This window comes from Garra rufa, unplaced genomic scaffold, assembly GCF_049309525.1.
Source record: "Garra rufa unplaced genomic scaffold, GarRuf1.0 hap1_unplaced_021, whole genome shotgun sequence".
NCBI lineage: Eukaryota > Metazoa > Chordata > Actinopteri > Cypriniformes > Cyprinidae > Garra > Garra rufa.
The window spans coordinates 92676-119368 of NW_027394296.1; the positions used below are offsets into that span (position 1 = coordinate 92676).

At 35.9% G+C, this 26693-nt stretch overlaps 1 protein-coding gene across 1 annotated transcript in view; it reads left to right on the forward strand.

Annotated features, from left to right (window-relative positions):
- The window catches only part of LOC141315354 (alpha-catulin-like), a 97660-nt gene that overhangs the window by 62146 nt on the left and 8821 nt on the right, over positions 1-26693 (forward strand). Inside the window, exons 4-16 of the mRNA XM_073832688.1 lie at positions 673-792; positions 5897-5986; positions 7338-7508; positions 8672-8872; positions 12432-12521; positions 14398-14556; positions 15081-15173; positions 19855-20005; positions 21244-21281; positions 21373-21423; positions 24789-24943; positions 25198-25246; positions 26434-26490. Coding sequence (XP_073688789.1) covers positions 673-792; positions 5897-5986; positions 7338-7508; positions 8672-8872; positions 12432-12521; positions 14398-14556; positions 15081-15173; positions 19855-20005; positions 21244-21281; positions 21373-21423; positions 24789-24943; positions 25198-25246; positions 26434-26490 — 1425 coding nt within the window. The remainder of the gene's footprint in view (positions 1-672; positions 793-5896; positions 5987-7337; positions 7509-8671; positions 8873-12431; positions 12522-14397; positions 14557-15080; positions 15174-19854; positions 20006-21243; positions 21282-21372; positions 21424-24788; positions 24944-25197; positions 25247-26433; positions 26491-26693) is intronic.

Below are 26693 nucleotides of genomic sequence, written 5' to 3' on the forward strand. Positions count from 1 at the left end.
GCAGACTATATGTAAACGTCTTTTATGTGAAAAATCTTATTCAGGTCAGAACTAAATAAAAATAACATGCATTTTGTATGATCCCTCTTATTTTGGTAAAATTATTAACATTTTGCAGAATTTACAAGGTGTGTGCAAACTTTTGACCTCAAATGTATGTAACTTAAACATGGTATGGCGGTTTTAAGAATTGAAGACTATTTTTCTCGTTTAAAGGAACAGTTTATCCAAAAATTCTGCCATTAAATACTCACCCTTATGTCATTTCAAACCTGTCATTCATCTTTGGAACACAAATTAAGATGAATTGTTGTTTTAATCCGAGAGCTTTCTGATCCTGCATAGACAGCAACACAACTGATATATTCAAGGCCCAGAAATGTAATAAGGACATGGTTAAAATAGTCTATGTGACATCAGTTTTTCAACCGTAATTTTATGAAGCTACGGGAATATTTTTGTCTGCAAAAACCCCCCCAAAAATAACTACTTTATTTTAACCATTTCTTCTTTTCTGTGTCAGTCTGCGGCTTAGTCTGTTTTTATTTCTTAGGATCTGAGATAAAGCTCATTCCTAAATAAAACACATTATGAAAGCAACCTTTATGCTACACTTTTTTTTTCCCTCAGGGCTGTAGGTGAGAAATACGTGGGCTTTGTGTATGTGTGCAGGTGCTGGTTACCCTGGAGCAGCTGGAGAGAGTCAGCACTTTTCAGGAATTTGTCCAAATCTTCAGCCAATTTGGGAACGAGATGGTAGAGTTTGCCCATCTCACAGGAGACAGACAGAATGTAAGTGGCCTCCGACATAGACACACACACACACACACACATATTCCCCGTTCACCCTCCATCATTCCCTCACTTCACTTTACAGATAATCAAACACTGATAAGGACATTTCCTATGGCAGATGTGTATAGCCTGTGTAGATTTATATGTCGGCTGAGGGGAGAAGATAATAGAGGGATTTTAGTTATAAGAACTGAACTGTGCTGCACACTGCAATTTCAATCAGCAGCACTCAAACCCCACTGATAAAAACCTTTGGGGTAAGAAACACTCGACCGCAGTGCAGAACAGATGGATGGAGCGAAACGCTATTGCTGCTTATTAACAGAAATTCAAACTTTCAAGGCTCATATCAGCGTGTGTTTGCAATGCAAAAACATATGCAAGATCAGGGAATAGAACTGTGTTTATAAATTAATGCTAGAATTGTTCCATTATCAATGCTCTATTGGGAAACAAAAAACACATACCTGCATATGGTCAGGCTGCTTTTGCTGCTGGGTGGAGATTAGATATGAGTTTGTCAGAAGCTGATGCTGATTTTGATATCCAGAGCATGGGTTTTTAAACAGTAGTCCTACATGTACACTAATGAACTCTTACAGCTGGTAGAAAGAAGTCAATTTATTACAAATATTTTTCAGATCATATTTATTTAGTAAATAGTATACTTTTAAATCAAATGTAAATTCATGTCAGCCACATTGTCTTGGTTAAATAAACATTACTTAGACTATCAGAAAAAGTAAACAACAGCAATTCTATTTTATGTTTTTACATTAACAATGTAATCAATATTGTTTATTAAAGCCATGTATAAATTTCATAAAGTTAGTGTTTTTAAGCATTTTACATTTATTAAAATAATAACTGAAGGCAGTAACAATTTTAACAGTAGGGTGCAACGGGGCCCACCCTAAGAAAAAAATGTGCTTTCACTGTGCCCAAAATTTATGATTGCAGAAAAATATATACGTTTCTATTGAACATTTATAGAGCAACAGATTTTGTGGGAAAATAAATCATACAAGTTGTTTATTTTGTTTAAAAATCTTATAAATGTATTAGGTGTCAAGGGGGGCCTTTTACCCCAGACACGGGGTAAAAGGCTCACCAGCATTGGGTAAAAGGCACATTGATACAAATACTTTAGCTAAAACAATGTTGTTGTTTTTTGTTTATAATGTCTGAGTTAATACTTAATCAAAATAGTCACTTTAGCAAAGTTTGTACTATTTTCTGCTTATTTTGATAAATAAAATCTATATTTTTTAAATAAATATACTGTCATTAAATTATATGTTAAAATAAAACATATATTTTAAAATACAGAAACAAAATCATTTTAAAATGTAAAGATACTAAAGAACTCCCATAATAATTTGATATAGATTTACAGTAGTAACAACAAATTACTATATTTTATTATATGATATGATTAATAGCGTGTTTTTAAATATGATGGTTTCATTCTAAACATGGTGATTATCTTTGAGATGGATACCCAACATAATATATGATATTTACTATCTGAATCTAACCATACAGTTGCAATCAAAATTATTCAACCCCCCAGAGACTGCAGTACTTTACAAATAAAAGCTTGTCTGAAGTTTCAGGACTTTATAAAAATTGCATCTACAACAGTTTACTGGCATATTAAAAGCGACAATGCCAATATATAATGTAATGTGTTTGAGTTATAGGATTTTTTAAATAACACAGCTGTCATAATTATTCAACCCCTATTCAACATTGCCGTTTTAAGTCATGTATTTTTGTGGTAGTGAACAAAATTATCCTAAAACACAATTAAGCCTTTAGAAACTATTAAAAAAACTGAATCAGCTTGAGATGTTACACATCTATACATTTATCCCATGCATGTGCTGAAGTTGAGTAGCAAATATGGTAAAGTCAACAGAGCTTTCACAAAAGCTATAGAGAAGAAATAGTTTTATTGTATTAGAAAGTCTAAGGCTACGTTAAGATTTCTAAGACATTAAAAGCCTTATTCCTTAGTTTAAAGTGTGTTGTACCAGAAAACCTTTGAGGATGTTGAACCAAAAATGCACAATTTCATAAAATGTTTGATCAGAGCAACCGAGAAAACCTGCAATGTACAGCCAAAGACTTGCGAGATGACCCGATGAAAGGAGGAAAAATATTTCATTCCAGAGTAGAAGATGAACATAAGACAAGCATGGCTTTTATGTTGGGGCATCTTGGCGAATACCATTCTTGATCAAGAAGAACAAAAAGGTCAGCTTGAATATGCTAAAATGTATTTGGATAGACCTGTGGAGTTCTGGAAGAATGTTTTATGGAGTGATGTGACCAAACTAGAACTTTTTGGACGTATATATCAGCAGTATGTCTGGTGCAAAAAAGGGAAAACTAATGAGCAGAAGAACACTATCTCCATGGTCAAACATGGAGGTGAGCTGATCCAATTATGGGGTTGTTTTACTGTAGCATGAAGTGGAAAACATGACCGTATGAAGGAAACCATGGATTCTTTGAAGTATCAGGCCATTTTGATAAGAATTGTGATGCCTTTGGTGCAAAGACCGAAGATGATGGTCAATGGACTTTCCTGCAGGACAATCATCCCAAAGTAAACATCCAAATCTACTTCTGCTTGGTTCAGGGATCAGTCACAGAATGTTCTTGAGTGGCCTTTTCAGTCTCCAGATTTAATTCTCATTGAAAATATTTGGTTGAATTTGAAGAAAGCAGTGGCTTTCCAAAGATTACCAAAGATTATCAGTGATCTAAAAGCTTTTTCAGCCGAGGAATGGTCCAAGATTGCAGTAGAGAGGTGATCAACGCTTCTTAACACTTTCAAACAGCGTTCATTGGTGGTTTAAAATAATAAAAGATTCTGCACCAAATTTTACTTTTGGGAGTTGAATAATTTTGAACATGAACGTTTAGAGCCAATATGATTTTTTCCCCATTATTTATCAATTTATGTTCTCAGAATTACTCAAATGTGTATTAAAATACTTTATCTAATAGTGTACTAATGCCTTTGTAGATTTTTTTGTAGAAAAAGAAATTATCTGGAACAAAATGTCTTTCATGTCAAGGGGGTTGAATAATTTCGATTGCAACTGCATCATGTCAACAAATAGAAAAGTCAGCCTTCTATTAATTATCATGTCAATTATTGTGCCTTTTAGCCCCAACAGCAGGGGTGCTTTTTACCCCAAATACCATACTTTTACATATTCTTTCGTGATTTAAAAATTGTTGTTTTAGTTATCTTAAACAAAACTGAAAATCATTAAGAAGACCTTTGTCTCAAGATATATTCAAGAATTTTAGCGATTCTCATTTGCTACTTAAATCCACAACATTTTTAAAAACATCAAATATTAGATCAAGTAAGCACTGCTGCCCACGATCATGTTAAGGATCAAACAAAATCACACGTGTATCTTGAAAAGCGGATGTTTTGGAAAGTGCATCCAGTGGTTTAGAGGAAAATTATATCAAAGGCGGCCTTTATCCCTGTCGTACCCTAGATTTTATTTGTGAACTTATATTCAAGTATTCTTTTTAATAGTTAACTTTTAACTATTTTTTTATCATCAGTCATCAAAGCTCTGTAAATATTGGTCACAAACGCAGATTTACTTCAAATTTCACCAAGCTGATTACTCATTAAAAACTCTCACAGATCATGTTTTCATGCCATTTTAAGTCTTATTTTGTCATAACAAAGTGGTTATATCCAAATATGTGAGTTGTTTCCATTAGCGGCATTATATTGTTCATTCAGAGTGATTTACAAAACGTGAAACACTCATGAACACAAGAGGCGGGATTTATCGCATGAACCAAGCACAGCCGAACATAACCAGTCATATCCAATCATATCGCAATGGAGGCATTGCCTCCTCGCACGTGACTTTCCCCCAATTATTTTCAATTACCCCCCAGAAAACTCACGGCACGCTTTAGGGGTCTGTTAAAACTCAATGGGCTCCGGGGAGGCGAGAGAAACGCAGACTCCTGCTGTAACTTTACAGTTTCTTTAATGTTTCTTTAGAATAACAAGTGATTTATATACTTTTTAATGTTATATTTTGTAATATTGGTGTTGTTTTATTTTTGTACTATGAATATTTATTTCATCATATAGTAAACATCCCTGAATATGTAGTGTAGGTCCAAAAGTCTGCTAAAACTATTGTCAATCTCATTGTGGCCCATTATTGGCCTTCATGATTGCTCTATCACTCTTTGAAGCCGTATTAATCCAGCCACCATCAGAAACAGGTTTCAGCTGATATTTCCAGCAGCGCATGGCCGTTTCCTCCTCCTAAGGCCTCCTCCGGAGTCCCATCATGATTAGGAGAGTAGTAATATGAATATGAATGACACAGAGAACTGATAGGAAAGGCGGTCTCATTTCAGACGGGAAGCTTCTGTATGTGTTTGATAATGTTTCACAAACACATCACGTTCTATCTCTGCAGAGCTTTCCTGCCAATCTGCGGCCTCCATCTTTTCAGTTTTATTCAGAAGAACATAATAACAGATAATCACTTCTCCTTTTGTGAGCCATGGCTCCCAGCCGGGGTGAGAGAGATCAGGTTCCTCTCATTCTCTCCGTCATGCACACACACAGTCTGTCAGTCACAAATCCCTAATGCCTTACGGCGCGTCGAGTGAGCGCAGCTCTATTGAGTTATATTCCGGCTCGCTCAGTGTCGGTGGAAGGCATTATGTCAGTGCTATCTCTTCCAAGGACCAAATTTACCCTTCATTCTAAGCAAGACCTTGAAAAATGAACACTTAGGATGAATTCAGTTCTGTAGATCTCCTGACAGTCTGCGTCAGATGGTTAAGATTCAAGTCAAGTGCACTTGATTTGATGAAGGGAAAAAAGCTTTAGTTTTATTAGGATTCAGTCAAATGAGTTTGATAAGCACTTTGTGGAAACCCTAACTAAACTAAATTGATAATGCAATGTAATTATTTAAAAGGGAATTATTTATTTTCTCTATGAAGTTATCTGAGGTTAAACACTTGAAAGCACTCGAGGCATTGCGCGTTTTCTCATATTTGTCTTGCGGATTCTTGTATTTCTCAGGATCTGAAGGATGAAAAGAAAAGAGCTCGGATGGCCGCTGCACGTGCTGTGCTGGAGAAATGCACCATGATGCTCCTCACAGCCTCCAAGGTAGGATTGTGGAAGAGAGTACCATCTGCTGTCTAAACGATGTTAATATCAACATTTCACGTGCATGAATCACGCTTAGGCATGCATTTGTGCAGAAAAATCTGGGTGTGAATGTTTAATGCAGAAATAATGAGCGGCAAAAAAGTTTCAGTTTAAGATACCAATTTAAGAAATAACTTAAATGAGCAAATCTTTCATGGTGGCCATGTATTTTGATGTATATTATCAATTTAAACATGAATTTTATCATATTATTATCTATATAATACTCTACTTCTGTTTAGGGGTCCGTAAGCTATTTTTAAAGAAATGTATAGTTGTTTTTGAGCAAGGATGGATTAAATAGATCAAAAGTGACAGTAAAAATGTATAATGTTACAAAATATTTCTATTTTGAACATTAAAGAGTTGAAAATGATTAAAAAGCATGACTTTTTACAACATTGATAATGATAAGAAATGTTTTTGAGCAGCAAATCAGCATATTTAAATGATTTCTGAAAAATCATGTGACACTGAAAACTGGAGTTGTGGATGCTGAATATTCAGCTTTGCCATCACTTAAATAAATTGCAGTTTAAAATATATTAAAATAGAAAACATATTTTATTTTGTAATAATATTTCTCAAAATTAGCTTTTTTATTTGAAGTTTGATCCATTGAAAATGCAATATTTAAATATAAAAAGTTATGTTAAATTTTATATATTGAAATTTCACTTTTTTTTTTACCTGCTTGCATAAGTAAGAATATTTAGGAGAATATAAAAACTGGTTCATCTGGGAGTCCAAGATCAGACAGTGGTTCTATTTTCAGATATATTGGGTCTTTTTTATTTAGATCTAGTAGGAGAAGTTATTATGAATAATTATTAAGAAGTAGTTATGTGAAAAAAGGAAATAATGCCCTGACTTTAGCAACCACTTAAATGTTTACTGTAGAAGGAACAGGGACTGTTGAAACCTCATGAATCACATAAATGCTACGAGGTTAAAGCTTTTTCTATGGTTAATCACTTATGAAAAAGTACAGTGATGTTATTATGCAATTTTGGACTTGTGTCATGGTTTTTACCATAGTAATATCATAGTTTTTAGACATGTACCATAGGTAACATGTAACATAGGTATAGCACCATGGTTGTCTGTTGTCTATGGAAGTACCATGATGTTTGCATCAATGATACTTTTTCATAAAGGTCTTTTTCATAATCAAGCTTGTTTGTTCCTCTAAAAAGTGTTTTCCTTTCTCATTCTGAAAAATGTAGTGAAGTGTAATAACACCCTGTTACTGCACTTTTGTTGTTCCTCTGCATTTTGAAGATAATTTTTGTTCCTCTTTGCCTCTCAGACTTGTCTAAGACATCCAGACTGTGAGTCGGCACGGATCAACAAAGAAGCAGTCTTCCAGCGTATGCGCCTGGCCCTGGAGCAAGTCATTGAGATTGTGACTGACACAAGGAGCGGTGGGGAGGCCAAAACACTTCCTGTCAGCATCTACGCTGGGATTAAAGACTTTAAGGTGCAGGTGTAGGCCAAGGGCACTTAGATGAATCTCTTAATGGATAAAGTTTCTCTTTTAAAGAGTTCTTTTAAAAAAAAGTATTGTTCAGCTAGTCCAAAAAATATATTCTGTGGTTCAAAATTTTGGGGTAAATTTTTTCTTTTTTGAAATAAAGAAAGGAGAAAAATTATATATATTTTTTAGCACAGCCATATTCAGTTGATATTCAAATCTAGTATAATTTTACAAAATATTTTGATTTCAAATCTATTCTGTTCTTTTAAATTTTCTGTTCATCAGAGAATCCACAAAAATATTAATCAGTAAAAGCTTTTTTTAACTTTAATAATAAAGTCTTTCTTGAGCAGCAAATCAGCATATTAGAATATCTAAAGAGTAATGGCTGCTGAAAATTCAGTTTTGCCATCACAAGAATAAATACAATTTTAAATATATTACAATGGAAAACAGCTAATTGAAATTGTAATAATATTTCCCAATATTACTGCATTTTTGATCAAATAAATGCACATTTGGTCAGCATTAAAGACTTATTTCAAAAACATTTCAAAGTCTTACCAACTATTGTTGCTTATTGGACTGCTCTACAAAATTTTAAGAAGAAATTTAGACTGATAGTGAGAATCATTTTAATATTATGGATTGGATGAAACAGTTGAAGGGATAGTTCACCCATAACTTTGTTTCTTCAGTAGAACACAAACGAAGATTTTTCACTTAAACCGTTGCAGTCTGTTAGTCATATAATGGCAGTCAATGGGACCCACGGCTTTGAACACATGAGTCAAAAAACATACACAGACAAAACCAAATTAAACCCTGCGGCTCGTGACGATACATTGAGGTCTTAAAACACGAAACAATCAGTCTGTGCAAAAAACTGATCAGTATTCATATCATTTTTTTTTTTTTTTTTTACCTCTGATCCACCGCAATGTCCAACTGTCCTGAGCACATTGATTGCCATTATATGATTGACAGACTGCAACGGTTTGAGTTAAAAATCTGTGTTTGTGTTCTACTGAAGTAACAAAGTCACCTACATCTCGGATACCCTGGGGCTAAGCAGATAAACCTTTTAAATATAAAGTATAATAGCTGGTATATCATGAATCACTAATCTTAATATCTCACCAGATGGTTATATGTTTGTGTTTCAGGTTAAAGTGGAGGGTCTGAGAGACTCTCTGTACTGTGTGTCCTGTGAAGCTCTAGCGGCTCAGCTGGAAGCTCTGGTGGAGAAAACCGAAGACTTTACAGACTCTGCGTACACCGGCCACGAGCAGAGAGAGACAATCATACAGCTCTGCCAGATCACACGTCAGGAGACCAAACAGCTCATCAACACATGGAGACATGCGGTAAGATGGACACATACACACATTAGGGAATGCACTGACTAGTCCTTCACCGTATGACTTGAGTTTCACTTGATGGTAACAGCAGGAGTAAAACTCCAAACTGTATCCCAGTGCAGCTGTGTGAAATTGATTTAGTGTCCTTTATATCCTCACACAGACTTTTCACATGGCGGCTTGTATGTCCTTCCTTCACTTCTTTGTTGTGCAATGTGTGAAAGATGTTCTGCATGTCTCTCCTCCTGTGGAGTAACTGTCCATGAACCTCACACCCTCACTGTGCCACATACATTGAGAAAAATAAGTCAGGTCTATAGAAGTTATTTCCTGCTTCCTGTCTTTGGTTTCTTGAATAAGCTATTCATTTGCTTTTATTGTGCAGCAGCATACTTTTCAGACAACTTTTATTGATTGTACATGATTTGTTCTGTGTGTGATATACATGTAACATACATATACATTTAACATAAAATAAGGACTTTGTGCATAGGTAGAATTGAAAACAAAGGAAAAAGTCACAGAAAGAAAACATGGGGGAAAAAAGAAATGATATGGTTTGATAGCAGCATTAATTTGAAGGTTGATACTAACTGACATGGTATTCATTGATATATACTGAATAGCTTGTGAAAGAAAAATGCTGTTCAAGGAAAAAGATTGAGTCACTGCAGTTTTTGACTTTTTCTTTCATGTTACATATACAGAAAAATGTCAACATCTTCACAATTTTTCATAATGGAAAATTGAAACTTAAACTTTTAATCTTATGCATTTGTCCATAGTGACTGCCTTAAATCTAGGTATCAAAGAAAGCCCTGACCTCGGCATTTCTAGTACTGTGAAGTCACAAGAACACATGGCGAATATGAATAGTAGCCAAAAAATATGAGATAGAAGGGTATGAAATGCAGGGTTTCCACAGTCATAGAAAACCAAGTCTTAAGTAGCTCAGGTATATTTGTAGCAATTGCCAAAAATACATTATTGATATCTCTTTTATTAAATAAATCTTTAGGATATAAAGTAAAGATCATGTTCCATGAAGATGTTTTGCAATTTTCCTTCCATAAATATATCAAAACTTAATCTTTGATTAGTAATATGCATTGCTAAGAACTTCATTTGGACAACTTTAAAGGCAATTTTCTCAATATTTAGATTATTTTGCACTCTCAGATTCCAGATTTTCAAATTGTTGTATCTCTGCCAAATATTGTCCTATCCTAACAAGCCATACATAAATGGAAAGCTTATTTTTTCAATTTAAAAAATTGAAAAACACTGGTATAGGCTGTGTATACGCTTTATGTGCTATTCAGTGTTTCCCGACGCTTCAGTTCAGTTTAAAATGAGCAGCTGCGCGCACACGTCGTTGTTCACGCTGCAGTTTCAGAAGAGAGGGTGTGATTCAGACCGTCTAATGTTATTTAAAAAATGGCAGTTCAAGAATCACTTATTAATCATAACTGACTGAAAAGGCCATGGAAATTTATTGGTCAAAGTGTGATGTTTCAGACACATTTTATTTCTCATCTGTAGTTTTTCTCATCTCAGGCAGCCACACTTTTGATGTGTGGTCCACATTGACCAAGAATCGCCCACTTACACAGGAAGAGACCAGCATTTAAAGTGACAATTTGTTTTGTTTTACATGCTGTTCAGGGGAGTACTTATCTGAAAGAGGTTGAACCAAAATGATAGTTTAGTGTGGAAATTTGAGTCTGTTCTCCAAAACTTAATATATATTGTTTTCTCCCACAAACAACTAAGAACACAAAGTAAAATATATACTTTTGCTTGTAAAATACGAGTTCATTCATTTTCAGACAAAACCACTGATGCCAGTTAAGTTAAATTCAGTGGTTTGTTCTTCCTTAAGAGCACTCATTGTATTTATAGAACACCTTTGTAACCTCACTACATCACCTAGGGATCCTATAAAACTAGCCAATTGTGTTGTAACTATCCATTTAAAGGAGAAGTTCGCTTCCAGAATGAAAATTTCCTGTCATCTTTATGTCTTTCTTTCTTCAGTCGCAAAGAAATACATTTTTTAAGGAAAACTTTCCAGGATTTTTCTCCATATAATGGACTACAATGGTGGCCATCGGGTTGAAGGTCCAAAACGCAGTTTCAATGCAGCTTCAAAGGGCTCTACAGTACACGATCCCAGCTAAGGATTTCCACAATTTGGATGTCCACAACAACGCGAAACTGCGATGCGACAGAAATATCACAACCATTCAGAAGAGAGAACTGTAGTGCACTCCCAGCAAAATGAACAAGTTCTTGTTCAAACAAAATCTGTATGTAGGACACAGTGTAAGGGTTTTATCTAGAGAAACAATCAGTCATTTTCTTAAGAAAACAAAAATGTATATACTTTTAACCATAAATGCTCATCTTGCAACTTTACTCATTATGAAATCACGTTGGAAAGGTCACGTACGGTTAGTTCATCGTCTGTGTACATCATGTGATAAAGGTACGCTAGGATTAAAAACGCCATTTAGTTTTCTCTTCCAGCTTAAATGATTGCTGTTTTACCTTTTTTGTAAAAGGCGTTTGACTTTCTTTGCATGTTCGCTTTGTAAACACTGGCTCTGTACTTCCCTACGTTACGTAATGCGTGAGGTTAAGCTAGTGCAAGATGAGCATTTATAGTTAAAAAGAATATAAATTTGTATGTATTTTTCTTAGAAAATGGCTGATCCTTTCACTAGATAAGACCCTTATTCCTCAGCTGGGATTGTGTAGAGGCCTTTAGAGCTGCATTGAAACTGCAATTTGGATCTTCAACCCATTGATCCCCATTGAAGTCACTAAATGGAGAAAAATCCTGGAATGTTTTCCTCAAAAAACATAATTTCTTTTTGACTGAAGAAAGACGGACATGAACATCTTGGATGACATGGGGGTGAGTAAATTATCATTAAATTTTCTTTCTGGAAGTGAACTTCTACTTTTGACATTTTTGAGTGTTACTGTCAACAAACAGACCATGGATATGAATTTTCCTCCTTCAAGCACTGCACTTATTTCTTCTTTGTCTACCAGTGTTTGAATGTTTACGACTATGTACTTGTCTCTGCTGTCATCAGCCAAAACTTATTTAGAGACACTTTTTTTACGTGGTAATATCTGGGTTGTTCCCCACTTTACCTGTCCACCATTTCAGTGACAGAATCATTCGGAGTGTGTTCACTGAAGTGCAATGACTGTTTAAGTCCCAGTGTGATTTCTCAGAGTAAAGCAAGGAAGATGAGAGAGCTTCAAACATTCACACGGCTTCTGTGGCGTGTTTGTGTTGACACCCCGTCGTAATCCCGTCTGAAAGCAATCCCACCCACCTGTCTGCCTGTCCTCTGAAGAGAAAACTGCGGATAAAGACTGTCATGTCTAACAAAGTCCATCTTTCAGGTTGCTTGGGCCACTGACACTTGTGTTGAAACTTGACGGCTCTTCAACATGGATGGTGCACGTTCAGCTGGTTGAAAATCATCCTGTTTGCAGTGTGTTAAATTCCCTTTCTCCCTTTGTTTCTGTTTCTTTTCCCCTCCAGCAGCAATCGCTTAAAGCCAAAGAGGCCACGGACGAGATGGAGCTCTCCATTTTGAAGACTTGTCAGAGTGTCAGTGATCTCAGGCGAGAGGTGAGATTTTTGTGACAAGCTCTGCGCAGGGATTGAATCCCATGAGCCAAAGGATCTAAAACAAAATCAGAGACGTCCATCCTGTATCACTTATGCTGAATTTACAGTGCCATGACATATTTACTCATGCTGTGCATTTGAATTGAATGTCATGAGATAAGAATGAACGTTGTGTTGTCTAAACATACCAAAACAAATTGAGGCACTGTAGTCTGATTCAGAAAGTAAATGACTCTTATAAGATAATTCTTTTAATAAATGGCTCAAAAAGATTCAGAAAATCATGATTTATCAGTTTGTAATGAATCATTTACTGAATACATTAAAAAGCTTTCATGATGACTTGAAAGATTTGAAGATAACTCAAAATGAAAGCTGCTTTGAGAAACTTTAAGGGATAGCTTACACAAAAATTAAAATTCTGCCATTAATTACTCACCCTCATGCCGTTCCAAACCTTAAGACCTTTGTTCATCTTCAGAACACAAATTAAGATATTTTTGAGGAAATCCGAGAGCTTTCTGACCCTGCATAGACGGCAACACAACTGAAATATTCTCAGGTCCAGAAACATAGCAAGGACATTGGTAATGTAGTCCATGTGACATCGGGGGCTCAACCGTAATTTCACAAAGCTACAAGAATACTTTTTGTGTGCAATAAGCATGCGCTAAATGTCACAGATTTCAGGAATTCACATTTTTGTATTTTACATTGTTTTCAAAAACTACTTTGAAACCCGTTTTGAAAAGGTTTGCATTTTCAAGCACCTAGAGTGCTGTTGTCATGTAAATGAATGACAAAAACACATAAAAAGTTTTGTTTTTAGTTGAAAACAGTGTTGTGTAAATGCCCCCCATATACACACATAATTCGTATTGCTCATTTTGCTCATAACAAATAAAAAAACTGTAAGAACTGAGGTATGTTGCTAAAACAATGTTGTCTTGTTTTGCATGCAATTATTACCAGTACTTAAAGGAGTAGGTCACTTTCAGAACAAAAATTTACAGATAATGTACTCACCCCCTTGTCATCCAAGATGTTCATGTCTTTCGAAATGATGGTTTTTGATTTCTGTCCATATAGTGGACTTCTATGATGCCCACGAGTTTGAACTTCCAAAATGCTTCCAAAACGCAGCTTTAAAAGGCTCTAAATGATCCCAGCTGAGGAAGAAGTGTCTAGCGATACAATCAGTGATTTTCTCAAAAAATAAGAATTTATATACTTTTTAACTTCAAATGCTTCTCTTGTCTAGCTCTGAGTGAACTCTGTGTATTGAGGTTCATGACAATTAAGGTATGTCGAAAAACTCCCATTTTATTTTCTCCTCCAACTCCAAAATCAACCATACTGTACATCGCTGCAGAAGTACTGACCCAATGTATACAAAGTGAACATGCAAAAAAGATTAAACACCCTTTATAAAAAAGGTAAAACAGAGATGTAGGATGATAGTATTGGGACTGTATTGAACCAGAAAATACAGTGTTCACGCAGAGCTAGACAGGATGAACATTTGAGGTTAAAAAGTATATAAATTGTAAAAACAATTTTTTGAAAATAACACTAGATAAGACCCTTCTTCCATGGCAGGGATCGTTTAGAGCCCTTTAAAGCTGCATTTAAACTGCATTTTGGAAGTTCAAACTCACGGACACCATAGAAGTCCACTATATGGAGAGAAATCCTAAAATGTTTTCCTCAAAAAACATAATTTCTTGACGACTGAGGAAAGACAGACATGAACATCTTGGATGACAAGGGGGTGAATACATTATCTTTAAATTTTTGTACTAGAAGTGAACTAGTCCTTTAAGGAATTTTTAGGAAACACTGATCAGTTCACATTGGACATTTTCTCTTTGTTCAGCTTCATAGGGTAGCAGTGGGAAGAGCCACTGAGCTGTTGAAGCTGCATTCAGATCATCTGGTGCTGCAGGCCCTGAAGGCCTCCGGTGGGGATGGAAACCTGGAGGCTGTGGCTGATTATGCCGGCACACTGACCGAACACAAAGAGCAACTGGTGGAGGTGAGTGGTTCTATTTAATATTAATTGTCCAGACGAAGCAGTTTATCTTCAAAAATATGTGACCCTGGACCACAAAACCAGTCATAAGGGTCAATTTTGTGTAGATGAGATTTATACATCAACTGAAAGCTGAAAAAAATAAGCTTTCCATTGATGCATGGTTTGTTAGGATAGGATTTTAGGATAGGATATTTGGCCAAAATACAACTATTTGAAAATCTGAAATCTGAGTGTGCAAAAACAAAAAACTAAATATTGAGGAAAATAACCTTTAAAGTTGTCAAAATGATGTTCTTTGCAATGCATGTTACTAATCAAAGTTTTGATACATTTACAGTAGGAAATGTACAAAAGATGTTCATGGAACATGATCTTTACATAATATCCTAATGATTTTTGACATAAAAGAAAAATAGATTATTTTGACCCATACAATATATTGTTGGCTATTGCTACAAATGTATCCATGCTACTTATGACTGGTTTTGTTTCCACTTCAATGGTGCCATTTATTCTGATTTCAGACTTGTCGTTTGCTCTGCCACATTTCTGGGACCGAACCGCTGGAGATCACTTGCGTTCACGCTGAGGAAACTTTCCGTGTCATTGGTCCGCAGGTAAACAGAGAAAGTTTTCTGCTTTTAGAGTAGCAATCTGGCATCTTATAGCTTGAGACCTTATTTGTCAAGGATTTCAGAGACTTACACAATATAGATTTTATTAATAAAAGAACTGAAGAAGATTGTTATTTGCCTCAGTTAGTGCTTATTTTTCAAAAACCACCAATGCTTATTAGACACATTTTGCACTGTTGTTGTTGACTTTGCAGCTCTGATTGCAGAAAAACACAGCAGAGGGAAACACTTAAACACATAGGCATAAAATAGCAAGAAATTGCAATTAAAATGCATTTTCAGCTGGATGAGAAAAACAAATCATGCATCAAAATCATATTTGCGTTTCTGGCTTGTTTTCTTTTTCAATACAAACAGTAGTTAACATATGAGAAGAAAAAGAAAAGGTAAGATTGGGGCAATACACAAAATGTCATATTTAACCGAGTATATTTGCAGTGCATTTCATCAGCGTGCTTCATTAGCATATCTGATTGCATGCAGGAATGAGAATTCTTAGAGAGGGCAACCTCACCTCACCAGCCAATAATGATGAGGCCTAAAGATCAGGCAGCCAATAAGAGCCCAGCGGGTGAGCGGCAGCTTCAGGGGTGCATGATAATGAGTTGCTTTATCAGTAATTCCAAAAGCCACAGGTAATTACCAGCTAAATCCACACCCTCAGCAGAGACGAGCTGTGTTTGTTTTTTGAAACATCCTCCCAGTAAGCTGTAAATCATAATTATGCAGTTGCCGACAGAGTTAGATGGTGCATTTATGCTGTGGGACACTGGAAAGAAACCAACGATGAATATTGATATTCAGATGTTGCACAGGAGTCTAATTATGCAGTCGCATCAAAAATTACACTACACTGAGGTTTTTGAAAGTCTCTTATGGTCATCAAAGCTGTATTTGTTTGATCAAAAACATGGTGAAATGTCAGTCATCACAATTTTCCCAAATTTTTCACATTTTTTATATATATTTTTTTTTTTTGTAGAAATGACTGTCTGTGTGTATATGTGTGTGTGTGTGTGTGTGTGTGCATGGGCGACATTTGACTCTTGAGTCAGGGGGGGCAAGAAAAAAAATCAGATGTAAGCATTAAAACAGTGCCCTACGGTATTGCAGCACATCAAAGCAGTCAATTAAAGCGCTGCACTTCAGCCCGGGCCGATGGGCCCTGACTTTTTTTTACACCCCAGGGCTACGGCTTCGGGCCAATTTTCACGTCATAGTTCAGACCCGGGCCGGCATCGGGCCTGTTTTAGGCTTCTCCTTATTTTCATAATTTAGACATCCATCAATTATGGTGAAGAAAAAAAATGCCGCGCTGGTGGAAACAACACGAAACTTCACTTTCGCTTTCACTTTTGAGACCGACTCAGACACCGTTTAGTGTGCTTTAGCGCAGCTGAATCCGCGTTCAAGCGCACACAATAGGCTAAAACTCACCCCAAGCACCGGCAAAAATAAATAACAATGAATGTGTCGAGGAAAGAGTAAGGACATAAATGAATTATTTATTAATTAATTTGTGTATTCTGAGTCAGTGTCGCAATCTCCTTTTTGGACGCGCCTTCAGAGAGAAATTCATCTTTACGGATTACATGAAAGAGTTTGTGCTTTTGATTTGTTTTATTTCGTTAAGTAATAATTTAAAGCTTTCTATAAATGTATTTATTATGTCTGTGAGGCATGCATTTCGCTTCATTTTGTTAAGCACTCCTGTTCAAGAACCAGACGGCAGAAAGCACATAATTTTTGTTTTCTTTATTTTATAAAAATGCTGTAACGTTTTTTTTCGATGTATTACTCGTACTTTGTGAGCAAAAATGACGGATAATTTTAAATTGCTTCCAATGAAAAAAATGCAAGTGATTGCGCTGGTGCGTCGATGTCCTGCAAGCTTTAGCTTCCACTTTCTGCACAAACTATGCGCATATAGCTCACGTGTATCTGTAACGTTTAAACTACCATTGTTTTATACTTGAACTGTTTTATATCTATAGATTTCATTTTAGGCAAGTCGTGATGATTTGAGAAGGCAAACTGATCAAACAGACTATCAGTCTTCCGCTGGGCGCTGTTCGGTAAATATATATATTTTTAACGAATAAAAAATGCTCCAAGCGTTTTTCTAAATTAGCTAAATAAAAAACGAAACTAAATATAAACATTTTACCATTACATACAAAACTGAACTATTTTATAGCTGAAACAGTAAGTTGTTTTGGGAGAAGGGGAAAATATATTTTTATCCCGTCTATTGCTTCACCGTTATTTCGAGAATAAACCCAGCGTAAATATGCAAATGTCACTCCCAAAACACATCAGCTTACATGTGCCGAAAAACGAAAGTTTCATACAAATTCTAAATGGATTATAGCCTGGAAAGTGCAAAGCACGCTCCCCTTATTATCACTAAAAATTCATAGAGATCTCACAAAATTCCGTTATAATTAATAAAGCTCTCATAATTAATATTTTATTTACATCGCGTCTACACTCATAAGATGATTCACGAGCGCACAAAACGGCACTTAATAAAAACCGATCAGGCGCTTTCAGCAGTGAGTGAATTCTGACAAGTGTTTTGTTCGGAAACAACAGATATGTCTGTGATTGGCTACATTGCTCAACGCTGCAAAAACACATTGGGTAGTTTGCCAGATCTTCAATTGCTTTGCTTTCGTTTGAGGGTTATATAGCACCGTCTAGTTCCCAAGTACAACCGAGCCTAAGCTTGGCTAAAGCAGTTGCAGCGGGGCTGTCGAGGATTCCATGACTAACCACAGGGGGGCAACTGCCCCCCCTTGCCCCCCCCTAATGTCGCCCATGTGTGTGTGTATATGTAAGGAATAATTGACGACGGGCCGTAGAATTCTTAGAAAATAATGCACACCCGAGGTGGTGATGCGGTCACGACGCGAAGCGGAGAATTCTACGGCCCGAAGTCAATTATTCCGCTTATACTACAGTTACCACACCTCAAGACATCGATCAAGTGATATATTTCAATACATTCGTCCGGTTTTTATCCTTAAAACGCTATTGTGAGTAGGATTAATTTCTTACGCAGCTCATTCAACAGCTTCGTTGCTAGTTCCAAAACGTAATTTTAGAACTAGTAACTAACGACGCTTGGGCTGTTAATAGCAAAATAATGCCGTTAATAATGAAGTTTAGACAGACCGAAAGACAAGCAGACAGACGGAAAGAGTGAGGGAGAGAAAAACTGTGTATGACTTTACCTGGCTCTCTCACGTCTGTGTCTCTCAAGGGTGACTGGCAGCATCATCTCTACTAACAGTTAAACTTTAAGTTCATTTTTTTCAAGACCACGCCATTGTTACCTCGCGTGTGAGAGCTGTCATGTCGTTTTTAAGTTGTTAATCGTCAGAGCAGCGCTAACAACATTAGCGCGAATGCTAACGCAAGTGCAAACTGTAACATTATGTGTGTGCGTCTGTGAGGTGAGTGAGAGAGGGCGAGAGAAATAGTTTGTGCTTTCCGTACATAATAAATTAAAACGTAATATATTGTGGAAAAAAACATGGAAATAATCTGTCGTTTTTATCCTGATGTTTACTGTATTTATTAGTTTGGCCAGTGTCATTGTGGGTTTTAGTTATTTTGCTGTTTTGGGCTGTAAGGACCTTTGAAATAACTGAAATCGTATGGCGAAGTGATATAGACATGCACTGCGGTCTAAAGCTGCCTGGAACTACGTTCGCCGTGCGTTTCCCTGAATATAATGCACACCTCTAGAACGTTCGTCAGCCAATCAGATTCAAGCATTCAACGGCCCTGTAGTATATATATATATATATATATATATATATATATTTATATTTATATTTATTTATTTATTTTTTTTTGTAGTAATGACTGCAAAAAAAATAGTATTGCCCTCACAGGTATAAATTACATTTTAAAATATATTCAAACAGAAAACACTGTAACACTGAAAGATTTTTACTATTCAAAATAACTGTTGGAATATATTTTAAAATTTCATTAATTCCTGTGATCAAAGCCAAATTTTCAGCAGTTCACACGATTCTTCAGAAATCATTCTAATATGCTGATTTGCTGTTCAAGAAATGTTTTTTGTCAGTATATAAACCAGTTAAGTGCATTTTTTCAGGATTTTTTGATTAATAGAAAGATCCAAAGATCAGCATTTGTCTGAAATAAAAAGCTTTTGTAACATTATACACTAAATTATGGGAAAGAAATAACATAAATGATTACTTTTATTTAGCAAGGATGCTTTAAATTGATCAAAAGTGAATGATGTTAATATTACAAAAGATTTCTATTTCAAATAACTGCTGTTCTTCTGAGCTTTCTATTCTTCAAACAAACCTGAAAAAATCTACTTGGCTGTTTTCAACATACTAATAACAGTAAATGTTTTTTTAGAGCAGCAAATCAGAATATTAGAAAGATTTCTAGAGGATCATGTAATAAATTGCATTTTAAAATATATTAAAATATTCAAACAGTTATTTTAAATAGTAAAAATATTTCAAAATTTGTAATGTTTTGCTGTACTTTGGATCAAATAAATGCAGGGTTGGTGAGCAGAAGCGAGAAGAGAAGAACAGTCTTATATTTAAAACTGAATTGAAAATTGAAAAAATAAAAAGTGTTTCCTCTCAATTTCTCCTCTCAGATCATCTCAGCGGCACAGACCCTTGCTTTGCACCCCACTAGCAAGATTGCCAAAGAAAACCTGGATGTGTTTTGCGAGGCCTGGGAGTCCCAGCTGTGCGACATGGCCATCCTACTGAAGGAGATCAACGATGTGTTTGAGGGCCGCAGAGGTGCGTTAATCGAGCCGTTCAGTCATGATATCAATTTTGTAGGCCAACTTTTAGGACTAAAATTTCAAACAGCTCCTTCCAGCCCAAGATGTATGTACATACCGTTCTTACCACAATATTGTAATCTGGATTTTACAGGTGCTTTGAATGCATCACTAGCAGCTGCACAAGATGTATTTGTTCATGCCTATAGGCAGGGCAGTGATAACAGTTTTTAAAGGTCTTTTTCCTCGTGGCCAGATTGCTATCTTTTCCAGCCGCTAAAGATGTGCGGCTTTGACATTTACACTGCATCCACATTCCTCACATAAGGTAATTGAATAGAGGCTGGATAAATCTCTGTAGGCAAGGTTAAGGGCGCATTGCTGCATCCGTGCTGAGATTACAAGTCTGTAAAAGTCGTTTCGCTCATCTGTATTTGGACATAGCGCTCAAGGATGTGTTTGAGCGATGGCGGATCTTCCGACTGAAACTGTGGTTTTCTCACGCCGGAGCATAAAGAGCTTTATGTGGCGACCACATTTGTCAGAGTCTGAAGGAAAGCATCAGTAACATGACAGAAACCCGGTGCCTGTGGAGATGTTTTTGTTCCAGATGAGAGGCTCCCAGTCATCATCAGTGCCAGCCCAGATATTTCCCAAAACAAACTGTCATCCCCCAAGATCCAGCCTTTGTATCTGTTCATCCACATCATTATCCACAGCCATTTTCAGTCTAGACGTGTATTTGAACCAAGTTTTATGTTTTATATTTGGCCCTGGACCACAAAAACAGTCTTAAGTAGCACATGTATATCTGCAGCAATAGCCAACGATGCATTGTATGGGTCAAAATTATAATTTTTTCTTTTTTTATGCCAAAAATCATTAGGATATTAAATAAAGATCATGTTCCATGAAGATATTCTGTACGTTTCCTATCGTAAATATATCAAAACTTAATTTTTGATTAGTAATATGCATTGCTAAGAACTTCATTTGGACAACTTTAAAGGCGATTTTCTCAATATTTAGATTTTTTTTGCACCCTCAGGTTCTAGATTTTCAAATAGTTGTATCTTGACCAAATATTGTCCTATCCTAACAAACCAAACATTGATGCAAAGCATATTTAATCAGTATAAAGCTCAATTTTACCTTTATGATTGCTTTTGTGGTCCAGGGTCACATATGTAGGGTCCTGTAAGTAAATTATTGTAAATGTTTGGTTTTTATACCAAAATATCTTCCTCATTTTAGGTGATAAGAAAACATATCTGTCTCTACCCAGACCAGGGGTGAGTCTCACAAGCAGTTATGATTATTATCAAAAATTTCTCTTACCATACCATGTCCTTCATTATATTTACTGATTCATCTATTTTCTAGAAACACTCTGCCAACCTGAAGACAGTCAAGGCTGCCAAACTTGACGCTGAGGTAAAATTTCTCTTAATAGAGCATTATGTATGAGCAAAAGTTGAAGTAGTGATCATTTTTATTTGTCAGTTTGACAAAGTTTCCATCATGCTCTACTCTTGACCTTATTTGTAATTTTTTTCCAGAAAATGATATAGACATTTGTCATTCCATTGCCAAATGTATATTACAATATTTGCATTTTCAGTCCACGACCAACAGAACCTAATTTTTGAGATAAAACACTGTAATAGCCTGGACTTCACAAAACATTAGCTACGATTAAAGTTACTTAAGATTTAAATAACTAAAACGGACAACTGAGAAGCCTAAGTGATTTGTTTATTTTTATGTATTATGTATTTTTATGTATTAATTTTGTCACAAAAAGATTCATTTGAAAGTCTAAACTTCAAATCATTGCATCTATAACTTTTAGAGTACTTTGAGTTTTACCAAATGATGTAAAGTGTAATTTTAGTATTGTTTATATACTATTATAGTATTTTTTAATATTTTAAATTAGCTTATATGTTTATATAAATTTAAGTATTAAAGGGATAGTTCACCCAAAAATGCGAATTTTGTCATTAATTACTCGCCTTCATGTCATTCTAAACCCGTAAGTAAACCTTTGTTCTTTTTCAGAACACACATTAAGATAATTTTGATAAAATCTGTGAGCTCCATAGACAGCAAGGGTCCTACCATGTTCAAGGCCCAGAAAGGTGGTAAGGACATTGTTAAAATATTCCATGTGACATCAGTGGTTCAACCTTAATTTTATGAAGCTGCGAGAATACTTTTGGTTAGCAAAAACATAAATAACAGCTTTATTCAACAATTCTTCTCCCCTGAGTTACCGTCTTCTGCCATTATTGAAAGTACCATGATGCATATCTTAATTTGTGTTCTGAACATGAACAAAGGTTTAAACGACATGAGGGTGAGTGATTAATGACAGAATAGTAATTTTTGGGTGAACTATCCCTTTAATATTTTTGTGCTTTTGTCATTGTTATTAGTTTTTTTATATTACATTTTATTTTAGTTACTTGGCAAGGGTTTTTAATTTTTTCATCGTTTTTAAAATACTGAAAACAGTTTTTAGTAGTTTTATCTCTTAGTGTGAGAAATGTTTTTAAAGCTTGAAAATGCAATATATATATATATAGTCAAGGCCGAAATGATTAATACCCCTGGCAAATTCTGACTTAAAGTTACTTTTATTCAACCAGCAAGTTTTTTTTTTTTTTTTTTTGATTAGAAATGACACAGGCTTCTCCCAGAAGGTAATAAGACGATGTACAAGAGGCTTCATTCTGGAAAAAAATTATTACTCATCTTTTATTTACATTTGAACAAAAAGTGGCATGTCCAAAATTATTCATACCCTTCTCAATAATCAATAGAAAAGCCTTTATTGGCTATTACAGCAATCAAACGCTTCCTATAATTGCTGACCAGCTTTTTGCATTGTCTCCGCTGGTTTTTTTGCCCATTCATCGTTAGTGATCAGCTCCAACTCTTTCAGGTTGGAGCGTCTCCTTGCCATCACCCTGATCTTTAGCTTCCTCCACAGATTACTAATTGGATTTAAGTCAGGACTCTGGCTGGGCCACTGCAAAACGTTAATGTTTTTGTCTGCTAACCATTTCTTCACCACTTTTGCTGTGTGTTTTGGGTCGTTGTCATGCTGTAATGTCCACCGGTGCCCAAGGCCAAGTTTCTCTGCAGACTGCCTGACGTTGCCTGAATTTTGATGTATTGCTCCTTTTTCATGGTGCCGTTTACTGTGATTAGCTTCCCTGGTTCACCGGCTGAAAAACACCCCTAAAACATTCTGTTCCCACCACCATGTTTGACAGTGGGGATGGTGTTCTTAGGGTTGAAGGCTTCTCCTTTTTTACGCCAAATGAAGGCTACATCATTGTGGCCAAACAGTTCAATTTTTGTTTCATCTGACCATAAAACAGAAGACCAGTAGTCTTCTTCTTTGTCCAGATGAGCATTTGCAAAGGCTAAGCGGGCTTTTGTTGTGCCTTATCTGGAGAAGTGGTGTCCTCCTTGGTCCTCATCTGTGAAACCCAGCGGTGTGCAGTGTCCGTTGGACTGTCTGCCTTGGAATGTTGCCACCAGCAGAGCCCAGATTCATCAGGATGGCCTTGGTGGTGATCCGTGGCTTCCGACCACGTCCTCTGAGATTTTTCACAGTGCGGAACATCTTGTATTTTTTAAATAATACTTTGCACTGTAACTTCAAAACATTTAGATATGGTCTTATAGCCCTTTCCTGACTTCTGAGCAGCCATAATGTGCAGCCGCAGGTCCTCAGTGAGCTCCTTTGTCTTAGCCATGACTGTCCACAAACCAACAGCAGAGAGCTTCTGTTTTTCACCTGTTGAGCTGATTCAAACAGCTGTTCCCAATGAATCAGGGTAATTAGGATGCTTTAGAACAGCTTGGACTATTTGGAATGGTATAGAACTTTGGATTTTCCCATAGACTGTGACAGTTTGCAAAGGGTATGAATAATTTCGGACATGCCGCTTTTTGTTCAAATGTAAATAAAAGCTAAAAAATATTTTTTTTTTCCACAATGATGCCTCTTGTACATCGTCTTATTATCTTTTGAGAGAAGCCTGTGTCATTTCTGGTCAAAAAAAAAGCTTGCTGGTTGAATAAAAGTAAGTTTAAGTCAGAATTTGCCAGGGGTATGAATAATTCCAGGCTTGAGTGTGTGTGTGTGTGTGTGTGTGTGTGTGTGTGTGTGTGTATATATATATATATATATATATATATATATATATATATATGTATGTATGTATGTATGTTTTAGCATTTTAAAATCCTGTAAGCAGTAGAAAATTCTCACTTAACAACCTCTGCAATATACATTTACATTTTTTTATTTAAATTTTTTTAATTAAAATATCCACAAACCACTAGAACAGTGTGAAATATTTTGCTGACTTGTGTACTTATATTATCCCAAATGTTTCTAAGAATGTTTAAATCCAAAGAAATAAACAATTTTAACTAGTAACTAGTTGTCACTGCATTGCCTGACAATGACGTCATACACCCTCTAGTTCTGATTTAATTTTATAGAAAGCATGGTAACACCAAAGACACTTTAATATGTTATACATTTTATTTAGGTGACAAACACACAGAGTAGCTTTGTAACAGAACTTTCAACACTCAAATATATCAAGGATTGCATCATTTTGTTTGAATATGCACCCTCTAGCAATGAAAATTACATACTGGGTCTTAAAATGTTTTTATTTATTTTGTCAGTATTTAGTTTTGCTTGAAAGTATCCTTGTGGCCATGATCTGAAGAGTCTGAAAAGTCATAATCTGAAATGTTCATCTGTTCAGGAGCAAACCACCATCGCCAAGCTTGGGTTGGAACTGTGTCTCCTCACCTCAGATGTGGACTCAGAGGTGGAGCGCTGGGACGAGCAGGACCACGAGATGGTTCGACTGTGTCAGATCATATCCAGCATGGCGTATTCCATGTACCTCTTCACCAGGTAACCCACAGGAAACCTTTTCATAAACTTCATAGTCCGTTTATCAGATGATCAGATTGGTTCGAGTAGTGTTATATTACACAGGAAATTAAGTACAGCATGCTGGAAAGTTTAAGCTTTATGAAAAATGTCTGTTCAGAAATACAAAACCATGTCGTTGTTAATCTGACTTTCTGTCAACCCACACAATCAGTTTTATGGATCTTCTAAGGATGTTTCATTAACTCTCTGCTGTTTTGCCATCTGTGATTAAGGGGGGAAGGCCTACTGAAGACAACTTTGGATCTATTCCACCAAGGCGAGGTATGCCAGCATTCGCTTTCTCTCATAGGTTTTTTAATTGAATCTCTTCGAGGTGCCATTAAGAGCAATGAATCCCTTGGAAAAGATGGATCAATATATTATTAAAAGGGCCAGCTGTCATTTGTCTGTGAGATACTGTGATCCAGAGCAGGATGTGTGCTGTGAATGGGGAGGAAATGCTGATTAGGCAGTGTGTCGTTCTAATAGTAGGGCACACTGGCCTCCAACCAAACACAACCTCTTATCTGACAGAGCAAGCGTACCTGCTTAACGTCACAGCAGAAGAGCACTGCGAAGTTTCTTTAGCATGTCTATATGTACTTTTTTTATGGCCTTTTTTAACGTTACTGCATTGACGTCATGTTGCAATTCTCTTAATTATGAGTTTCCTACTAGTAAACAGTTCACCTCACAATTACAACTTGGAAACTCACAATTTTGAGTAACATAAAGTCTCCTAGTTATCTCACTTGGTCGTTGTGACTTCATGTAAAATATATCATCTTCATGTATATATACTGACTCCAAGATTTTGAATGGTATAGTTTAGAATGTTACAAAAGCTTTTTATTTCAAATAAATGCTGATCTCTGGGTTGTTCTATTTATCAAAGAATCCTGAAAAAAAATACTTAACTGTTTTAAAAGTTTCTTGAACAGCAAATCAGTATATTAAAATGATTTCTGAAGTATCATGTGTGAAGACTGAAGTGATGCAGAAAATTTAGCTTTAGGAGTAAGTTACATTTTACATATATTCAAATAGAAAACATTATTTTATTTGATTATTCTAAATTTAAAATTAAAATTAAAATTTACCAGTTACCGCTCTACTTTGGATCAAATAATTGCAGGCTTGGTGAGCAAAAGAGACTTCTTAAAAAAACATTTAAAATCTTACTGTTCAAAAACTTTTGACTGGTAGTGTATGCTATTTCATACCTTACAAATTTTTAGTTTGATTTGCTGTTTTTAATGCCAGTGTTTCTGTTTCAATTGGTTCAAGACTGTGCAAGAGCATATAGAGGTGATTTAATATAGCAATTTAAAAAGTATTTTGCCACAGATTTTTTTTTTTTTTTCAACATTATGAGCATTGCCATAGTAAACCATTTCTGAGGATCTGAACTACTCTATAACATTTACTCCAGTATAGAGTAAGTCTTCACATTATATATTATTTTCCAGGTGTTGTCAGACCAAGGTTTCCAGCTGTGCCACATCCTCCACTCTCTCTCCACACAGGTAACGCACCCGTGTTCCCACCAGACCCTTATGTACCACAGTTTAATTAGGTGCCTGTAAATAAAGGACTGTAATGACTGCCATCCATCTCATTGGGACTACAGAGACGTAGCTATCAGTGTTAGTTAACCCGGCTCCGGCTGGGGCCAACAGGGGCCACTCATCTATAATCACAGAGCCTGACACTTGTGGTGCACTGCACG